Source organism: Pongo pygmaeus, chromosome 5 (assembly GCF_028885625.2).
Source record: "Pongo pygmaeus isolate AG05252 chromosome 5, NHGRI_mPonPyg2-v2.0_pri, whole genome shotgun sequence".
Lineage (NCBI taxonomy): Eukaryota > Metazoa > Chordata > Mammalia > Primates > Hominidae > Pongo > Pongo pygmaeus.
Window position 1 is genome coordinate 43,049,529 of NC_072378.2, and position 10,036 is coordinate 43,059,564.

Genomic DNA, 10,036 nt, shown 5'->3' on the forward strand with positions numbered 1-10,036 from the left:
GGAGGTGCCATATAGTATAATATGACCTAAATTAACGGAGTGTTTTTTAATTTTTCCCTTTTTTTCAGATATCCAAGAGAATCTAACAAATTAATAAACCTTCCAGAGGATTACAGCAGCCTCATTAATCAAGCATCCAATTTCTCGTAAGTTTTGCTATTAGCATTGAACATTCCCTGCCACTGGAAACACCTCTCTACAAAGAATTTGAAGGATTTTGTTGTTGTTCTTTGTTCTGTTTGGGTAGAGAAATCATATCTGTAGTACTTTATGAGAGGAGAGGGAGAAAAAAGGAAAAAGGAAAAGAAGAAGAAACTTGGCCAGGCACGGTGGCTCACGCCTGTAATCCCAGCAGTTTGGGAGGCCGAGGTGGGTGGATCACCTGAGGTCAGGAGTTCCAGCCTGGCCAACTTGGTGAAACCCTGTCTCTACTAAAAATACAGAATTAGCCGGGCATGGTGGCAGGCGCCTGTAATCGCAGCTACTCGGGAGGCTGAGGCAGGAGAATCACTTGAACCCGAGAGGCAGAGGTTGTAGTGAGCCAAGATTGAGCAATTACACTCCAGCCTGGGTGACAAAAGCAAAACTCTGTCTCAAAAAAAAGAATAACATCTGTAGTACTCTATACTACGTAACTTATAAAAGCGTCATTTCACTATGTTTCAGAATAAGACATGGAATGGGAGTAGGAGAAGCAAATTTGATTCATGAATGTTTAATAATTGCACTTAAAGTGGTAACAGCCCTTAGTAATTTTTTTTTTTTTTTTTTTTTTTTTGAGACAAGTCTCGCTCTGTCGCCCAGGATGGAGTGCAGTGGTGCAACCTTGGCTTGCTGCAAACTCGGCTCGCTGCAACCTCCGCCTCCCAGATGCTAGTGATTCTTGTACCTCAGCCTCCTGAGTAGCTGGGATTACAGGCATGCACCACAACGCCCAGCTATTTTTTTTTTGTATTTTTAGTATCACCTCGTCCTCCCAAAGTGCTGGGATTACAGGTGTGAGCCACTACGCCCGGCAGTAATTTTTAATATAGTATCAAATATTTAACATACAAGCAACATAAAGAATAATATAATAGGGGAGGCTGAGGTGGGAGTATCACTTGAGCCCAGGAGATGGAGGCTGCAGTTAGTCATGATCGTGCCACTGCACTCTAGCCTGGGTGACAGCGAGACCTTGTCTCAAAAAAAAAAAGAATATAATAATGTAAGAGCTTAAACATTACCTAGACAGTTGAAGCTCCCCAGCTGTCTCTTCTCTGTTGCCTCTTTCTCCTCCCTGTGAAGATACCTACTATTCTAAATGGAATATTAAGCATTCCATTCGTATACATTAACTATATAGGTTTCTATTCCTGAGCAGCTTGTATTGTTATTTTGCATGGTTTATTATTATTATTTTTTTTTTTTTTTTTTTTCAGACAGGGTCTCACTCTGTTGCCCAGGCTGGAGTGCAGTGGTGTGATCTTGGCTCACAGCAACCTCCGCCTCCCAGGTTCAAGTGATTCTGCAGTCTCAGCCTCCCAAGTAGCTGGGACTACAGGTTCACACCACCATGCCTGGCTAATTTTTGTATTTTTAGTAGAGACGGGGTTTTACCATATTGGTCAGGCTGGTCTCAAACTCCTGACCTCAGTTGATCCACCCACCTTTGCCTCCCAAAGCTCTGGGATTACAGGCGTGAGCCACTGCACCCAGCCGATTTTGCATTCATTCAGCATTGTTTCTAAGATTTATCTGTATTGACGTTTATAACTTTATTGATTTTTCATTGCTCTATAGTATTTTATTATATGGCAGTGGCACCATTTGTCTTTTTCTCCTATTGATGATTTTTTTTTTTTTTCTCCAGTTACTGATTCTTTTGAGTGTTTCCAGTACATGGTCTTTGTATATATGTGCAAGATGTTTCCTATCAGATTCTAGGAATAAACTTGCATAGACTGTAGGATATACGCTTCTTTGGCTTTACTTGATATTGCAGAATTCTTTTCTGGTTTTTTCATCACTAGCTCTTTAGCCACTCTTTAGATCAATGACTTGTGGGTTTTTTATCCCTTGGAGGTGCCCGAAATCAGGTGGTGATAAGAGCAGAGCCCCAACTCTGTGCCTTGTGTGTGGATCTCTGCTGTGCTCCCAGAGTTACTGCTGCCAGACTGAACTGGAAGGGGAGGATGTAGGAGCCTGCACAGCTCACACCTACTCCTGTGGTTCTGGAGTGGGCATCTTCCTGAGGTAAGGACCTGCAGGGGCTTTTTAGCTTTGGATCTGCCTCAGTATCTGACTGTTAGAGTGTCACAGGAAACTACTGTATTGCCAGGAATTTTGAGACTACTGTTCTATGTGAGTCATTCCAGAAACATGGAGCTCCTTGTCTCCTCACATCTCACATTTGGTCCATGCCAACTCTGTGTTGGTTCTTTTATTGTCACCATTCCCACTCCTCTTCCCCCAACCATAGGTGACAGTTCTGTTCTACTTTCCTCATGTCTCCCATTAATGTGAAACTTCTCTGATTTTCTATCCAAATCCAGTCAGAATTACTCTTTCTGTTGTGTCCTCATGTCCTCATGGCTTTTGGATTTTACCTCCACTTATACATATTATCACAACTCTACATGCCAGCTTGTGATTAGTGACTACTATGTGCTAGGCATTGAGAATGCAGTAGTCCACAGTGCAAAGATCTCTGCCCTCATGGATGGAGCTCGTTTTCTAATAAGAGAGAGGACAAGCAAGACTGACAAGAATTTAGATAGTGATATAGGCTAAGGAGAAAAAAATAAAGCAGGGAAGGGGAATATGAAATGGCAGCTGTGGAGCTAAATTTGAGATTTAATTCTAGTAGATCAGGGAAGGCCTCCTAAGAACATGACTTCTGAGTAAAGACCTAAAGAAGTGGGAGAACATTCTCCTCAGAACATTCTGCACAGTTCCTGGGGTAGAAATGTGCCTGCCTGCTCAAGGCAAGGAGGCGCGTGTCACTGGAGTGTTGTGCACAGGTGAGAGAATCCAGGGGCCGGCTGTGTGCTGGTGACATCTCTGGGCAAGGTGGAAGCCATTTCAGGGTTTGAAGCAGAGGCATGACATGAGTGTGGGCTCGTCTGGAGCATAGGTTGTATACATAGCTTAGTCATCCCCCCAGTACCTTGACAATTTCTTATACATATTAGGTCCTCAATAAATGTCTGTTTAATTGCGCTGAACTATTAATGCCAGAAAAAGGCAAATGTCTCAAAGGGATCAGGGGACACAAATTTGACTCGATTCAACCTATTTCCTAGTTTGTGCACAATTTTTTAATGAATAACTTCTCCTAATAGTGGTTTAAATATCAGTACTATAAGACTTCATTCTATTTGGAACTGAATACAACTGTTGGTTACTAATGTGTAAATGTATAATGTATGAATGATCTCTCTACAGAGTACGGGAATGTCAGGTGCTATTTTTAGCTGGCAAAACCAAAGGCTGTTTTTATTCTCCTCCTTACCTTGATGACTATGGGGAGACCGACCAGGGACTCAGGTAAGAACCCATCCTGAGTTAGCTAACTCAGGGCCTGCAGTGCCCTTCTGTATGTGGTAACGTCCTGAGGGTAGAGGGCCGAGGTGGTTCTGGAAGAGGTGGCTGTGTTACCTGTGGAGTCTTCCAAGGAGGGTGCCCTGTCAGCCTGGTTTGGTGTTCTTTTCCCAGCCTTCAGAATGCCATGAGGAACATCAGGATAGGTAAGGGAAGAGAATAGGACAGAGTGCAACTTTATTCCATTTATCACTCCAAAGAACTGTTCGAATTGCCATATGGCATCCCAGCTCAGAGCACTCGAGGGATGTCCCACTCTGACTTGTATGGCCTTGTATAGAGGAAGCCCAGTGTTTGAGAAAATCTTAATTGCTAACAAATGTGCTTATTACATTAAAATCTGGGGGACAAAGATTTAAAACAAAGAACAATATAACAATATTTGAGACTAAGTTACTTCTACTCTGGTAGCTTTAGTATATTATAAGCTAACAATTCCCCCAAGCACTACTAAAGAACTTCTTTTAGACCATCTCTTTTGTCTAAGGGAGGTATAAGTTTTAACCTCCATAGATATGCCTGTCCAGCCTTGAGTAGCAGATGTTGAAGGCCTAGAAACCCAAGCAAGGTAAGTAGATGAGCTGCCCCAGGCACTGGACTGCAAGGCTATGCCCACGTGCCACCCTGTGATGGTGCCTCCCACTGTTCTCAGCGTGGGCTGTTAGGAGGAGGAGAGTCTGGTTAGTGAGTGAGAGGATGGCTGTGCTCAGAAACAGGAGCAGAGGTGCCTGGCTCAGGGCACAGGTCCCAGGCAGGAACCCACCAAAGCTTGCACTTGTGTTTAAATTGGACCTGGAAGTTACTCACATTTGATTGCTTCACTGAGACTGTGGCTGAAAGATTGCATCTGAGGAACGTTTTTCTTTTCTTTTCTCTTCTCACTCTTAGTAAAATCTGTGAGGAACGTTTTTACTTCTATAATTCTTCTTTCGCCTTCTCCTCTGCCCCCTTTCCTTTTTACATGTTACCAACAAAATGGGCAATGAATTGGTAGTTTTAGCCTCTCAACCCAGACCCTCCTTATCCCCCGCAACCTCTATTCCCTCACCTCACTCTGGGTAAGTGTGTTTGTGTACCTTTCCTTCCTCATTTCAGCACTTACTCCCTTTTACCTGCTCTTGGCAAACGGTCAGAGCTGATATTTTTGTTAATAGCCACAGTCACCTGCCAGACAGAAATGTTGCAGGGAGTCTAAAACCAATAACTTGTAACCTTGCCTAAATCAGGAAGGGTTGGGTTATAATAGAGGAATAAACAGAACACATTCTGAGTGACATGTGTCTTCTCTTTCTAGACGGGGAAATCCTTTACATTTATGCAAAGAGCGATTCAAGAAGATTCAGAAGCTCTGGCACCAACACAGTGTCACAGAGGAAATTGGACATGCACAGGAAGCCAATCAGACACTGGTTGGCATTGACTGGCAACATTTATAATTATTGCACCACCAAAAAACACAAACTTGGATTTTTTTAACCCAGTTGGCTTTTTAAGAAAGAAAGAAGTTCTGCTGAATTTGGAAATAAATTCTTTATTTAAACTTTCCTTCCCAGTTTTATAGTTTCTGGTTCTGAGGACTGATGAAAATCATCTTCCATCAGCAGATTTTCTTGCACTGTTTGCTGTGCCCCTCAAATATAACGTCTTGGGTTTTAAGATCGAGCAAGGAGCTTCTCTTCCTAGATTGATCCCAGCCCCTTTGTGGGGGGTCTGACTGCGTAGTCCCAGCCATTATGTGATACTTCACGTTATTGATGATAGTGAACTGTGGGTCTGAAGCTGACTCAACGGAGGCAGGAAACAAAGTCTCTGTGGTCTGTTGGGTCATACTTCCTGGTTCCACTGAGTGGCCCAACACTGGGACTGGGTTGGTGTCCCCTCTGCTGACAGGACCCTACTCCTAGGAGCAAAGTGGTTGATTTTGAAGGCAGTGTTCCCTTCTCTCCATTGACTATGAGAGAGTTGGGAGACACAGGTGCAGAAGAAGCCCATGGGGAGAAGGTGGATTCCTGGTGTGCTGACTGGTTTTTCAGGGCTGTTAGAGGTTTTTTTTTTACTTTTTTTTTTTTTTTATGGCAAGACTTTTGGCTTTGAGAAAACTCACTTAAATGGCTTTCCAAAAACTTAGGATGGTCTAAAAAATTAGGATATTCTTTTAGAATTAGGAAGAAAAATTAGGATATTCTAAAAGAATATGGATTAAAAAATTAGGATATTCTTTTAGATATCCTAATATCTAGATGAGAGGACTTCCTTCATAAGATCTGGTTGTTTGGGCTGTGGTTGGCATAAGTGATGTTTATTTTGGCCTCTGTCACATCCAGTTTCTTGAGCTTTTAAGGAAAGCTTCTTTTGACTTTTTTTCAGATGTTCACCAAGCTTAAGTTTAAAATAATAGGTATTCTGAAAGAGTATTCTAATTTTCTTATCTGTATTCTTTTAGAATACCCTGATGTTTCAGACAGTAATATTCTCTTGTTATTTCTAAGGCTAAATTGGCAGAGTATATCATCTAAAGGCAAACACTGAAGAAGGTGAGAACCCACTCCCACCCAGCCAGCATTTCCTGGAACAGACGAGCTGCTGCTTCCTTGCCGGCTCACTTAGTGCGTTCCTGGGATGGTCTGGTTCCCAGGCTTTTTATTCTTTTTGAACATTGTTCTTACTGAGGTGCCTTCCTACAACAAGAGCCACTTACAAAATAGCTTATAATTATTATGTTCCACACAACTACTATTGTTTGATGTATGACTCCTAAGAGCTTGAATACATGCAGAGAGTGACTGAAGACTTAGTAGAGGAATAAATTCTGAGCCTGTCTAAGGTGGGGCTAAGGAAGAAATGAGTAATAAGAGGCTCTTGGATTTTTTTAAACAATGCAGGTGACCCTTTCAATCAGTTTTCTTTGAATTACATCTACAAGTTTTGTTCCACTCAGCTACCAGTCAACTAGGCATGCTCCACAGTATAGCAGGAAGAAGGTCAGAAATCTGGACCTGAAGCGAAAAGAAGTGAGGATGTAGAAGCCACATTCCTCTCCAAGGTAGTGTGTGAAAGAACCGCCCCCTCTTGAGAGGAGGATGACCGTCACCATTCTTGCTTGGGACTGACTCACCCAGCTGAGGGGAGGACCAATAGAAAGAAAATTCACATTTGAATCCACCTCTCTCCCCCTTTTTCTGGCCTTCATTCATAAGATCTGGTTGTTTGGGCTGTAGGTGGCATAATTCATGTTTATTTTGGCCTCTGTCACATCCAGTTTCTTTAGCTTTTAAGGTAAGCTTCTTTTGGCTTTTTTTCATATGTTCACCAAGCTAAAATTTAAAATAATAAGACCAGGTTTCTCTCTCTACAAGTGGATTATAAACATTTTCACCAAATCATAACAATACTCCAGCTGTCCGGCCCGACTTCCTAGGAGCCTGGAGTTAGCAAAGGTTGTCTCTGGATTTCATTCTCTGGGAATATCACAGAGCCTGGGAGAAGATGAATTTACATGAAATTGCAACATACACACCTTTTTATTTTCTGGTGTTAAGCTAGTTGTCTTTCCTACCTTACAAATCATGTTAGTTTTATGATTTGTTCCGCATGTTTTATGTTTATTGTAGAAATGTTTATATAACATATGCTTTCCGTATCAGGGAAAATCATATCTGTTTAATAAATTGGCTATAACTTTAATATCCGTGGACAACTTGTAAAATTTGGAATGTATCATATGTAAAAAGTTTAAAGATATCCAAATAAATGCTTTAGGTGTTGGCATTACTTTTGGTTAGCATATATCTTTCTGTTTCATTTTACACACTTACCTGCCACAGCAATGTGCCCCATGTCACCTTGCTGCAAATATAGTGGGATATCTGTATTAGCTTTAAATTTAAGAGGCTTATATTATTATGGCCATTAGCCAAACTATCTTGACCTTCCCAGAGAAAGTGTGATCATCATTTCAGCTGATTAAGTTTCATATTCATTAGCCATGACAGCGTGTGACCTTTCTGGACCATTTTGGAATTCAAATCACTGGGAAACAGGGCACTCCAAGACCTGTGTCTGGGTTTAAACTCTTGTTCATCCTTACCTGGTGATCTCAAGGTCCTTGTCCTTACATATTCCCCTAGTGTGCTGGCTGGTTTTTCAGGGCTGTTGGAGGTTTTTTTTTCTTTTTTTCATGACCACTTCCTGCTTTTGAGAGAGAGACATAGAAAGGCAGCTACACTGTCTTCCTAGGGGAGTCATTGCCCATGAGAATTCTGTTTTTCTTTTAAATCCTCTTGAGAGCATCAAACTAAAACAGCAAGGTTTCCATTGCACTCGCCCTGCCTCCTGGTCGGTAGCACTGCTCCCAGCCTACTGCCTTCACCACTCTTGTCTTTAGTTCCAGGAACTCATGAAGCCCCTTTTGACATGCTCCTCCCTCTCTTCCTACTCTTGGTTTTGGTGTGGTGGTGGTTTGGTTTGGTTTTTTTAAAGAGACAGGGTCTTGCTCTGTCCCACAGGCTGGAGTGCAGTGGCACAGCCTTGGTTCACTGCAGCCTCAACCTTCTGGGCTCGAGCAATCCTCCCACCTCAGCCTCCCCAGTAGCTGGTACTATAGGCACATGCCACCACGCCTGGCTAATTTTTGTATTTTTTTTGTAGATACAGCCGCGCTAGGTTGCCCAGGCTGGTCTTGAACCCTTGGGCTCAAATGATTCTCCCGCCTCAGCCTCCCAAATGCTAGAATTATAGGTGTGAACCACTGTACGTGGCCTGTTCCTACTCTTGTTTTTTAAGTCACATTTATTGAGGTATATTTTACAAACAGATTAACTCTTTTTAGTGTACAGTTTTATACATTTTAACAAATGCATACAGTTAAACAACCACAATCGAGAAATAGAACAATTCCGTCATCCCCAAAAGTCCCCTTTGTAGTCAGCTTCTTGCCTCATCCTGGCTTTCAGCTACCAGTGTTTTTCTCTCCCTTTGTTTTGTCTCTTCCCGAATGTTATATAAATGGAATCGTATCGTATGTAGCATTTTGAGTCTGGCTTCTCACTAAAGAAGAATGCATTTGGGTCCTCCCTGTTCCTTTGGATTGCTGAGTAGCATTCCGTTGTACAGACTTCTGGGCAGTTGCCAGATGAAGGGCATTTGGGTGAGTTTGGGTGATTGTTTTGGTGATTACTGCTACAAACATTCATGGATAGGTTTTTGTACAAACCTGAATTTTCACTTCCTCAGGTAAATAGCTAGAAGTTGTCCCTTACATCTTAATCCTCCATTTGACGCCATCCTGAGAGCTCAGCATTCTCTAATCTGTAACTTTGCTGTTTACACTCCTCTGTGATGGACAGGATAAAATGCTGTCAGGAGTTAAGGACTGACATGTTTTTCCCCTTCCAGCCAATCTATCCACTGTGACCTGGGAAGGCACCTGTCTCTTCCCTGGACTTTCATAGTATTCGACAGACACTTTTCCCTTCCTAACACAGTGGTGCTGCCTGCCTGCACTGTCATTGAGAGCCGTCTTTTTAGCCAGTAGTGGATGAAAAGCCCTGTCTTGGTCCACGTTTGCCCCTAGCTAAGCTGCAAACATGCTGGCCTAGCATAACAGGTGCCCGGACGAGGAGAGGCAGGGGAGCGTGCAGAGCAGGCATCTAATCTTATTAACCCATATTAAGGTTACTAGGGGTTTATTTACTGGCAGCTCAGTCCCGGGCTTGAAGCATGTTGTAAAGAAGCTGTGGGTTCTGGAACTGAGGCCAAAAATTCTAGGACACAGCTTCCCAAATATTCAGGATAGTCATCACCTGTTTCTTCACTATGGAGTGAGCATTTTAAAAAATGAAAGTCCTAAGGCCCTGTCTACCCCTCACCCCATCCCAGGGCTATGCTGGCAGAACTTTAAAAGCTAGCTGGGGCCAGGTGCAGTAGTTCACTCCTGTAATCCCAGCACTTTGGGAGGCCAAGGCGGGCAGATCACCTAAGGACAGGAGTTCGAGACCAGCCTGGCCAACATGGTGAAATCTCATCTCTACTAAAAATACAAAAATTAGCCGGGCATGGTGGCAAACGCCTGTAATCCCAGCTAGTAGGGAGGCTGAGGCAGGAGAATCACTTGAACCCAGGAGGCAGAGGTTGCAGTGAGCTGAGATCATGCCATTGCACTTCAGCCTGGGCAACAAGAGCAAAACTCCATATTTGGGGAAGAAAAAAAAAAAAAAAAAAAAAAAAGCTGGCTGGGTCCCTCAGGAGAAAAGGATTTACACCAGCCCAAGGAAAGACTGAAGTTACACACAAGCAAAAACCTGATAGTAGAGACTTCCTGGGCACTGGTAGGTGACCAAAAGGGATGGTCCAGGTTTCTCTCGCAACTACCGGCTACCTGAGAAGACCTGTTAAAATGCAGTTAACCCTAAGCCTGCTCCGAACCAATGAGTGAGATTTATTGTAGAGTTAATGC

The 10,036-nt window shown here is 42.9% G+C and overlaps 1 protein-coding gene across 3 annotated transcripts in view; it reads left to right on the top strand.

Moving 5' to 3' along the window:
- The window catches only part of UBR2 (ubiquitin protein ligase E3 component n-recognin 2), a 129,044-nt gene extending 121,691 nt beyond the window's left edge, over window positions 1–7,353 (top strand). For all 3 annotated transcript variants that reach the window (XM_054493387.2, XM_054493386.2, XM_054493389.2), the window contains exons 44-47: window positions 69–146; window positions 2,065–2,235; window positions 3,427–3,528; window positions 4,877–7,353. In XM_054493387.2, the coding sequence (XP_054349362.2) occupies window positions 69–146; window positions 2,065–2,235; window positions 3,427–3,528; window positions 4,877–5,018 (493 nt within the window). In that variant the 3' untranslated portion in view covers window positions 5,019–7,353. The remainder of the gene's footprint in view (window positions 1–68; window positions 147–2,064; window positions 2,236–3,426; window positions 3,529–4,876) is intronic.
- Window positions 7,354–10,036: the final 2,683 nt, after the last annotated feature.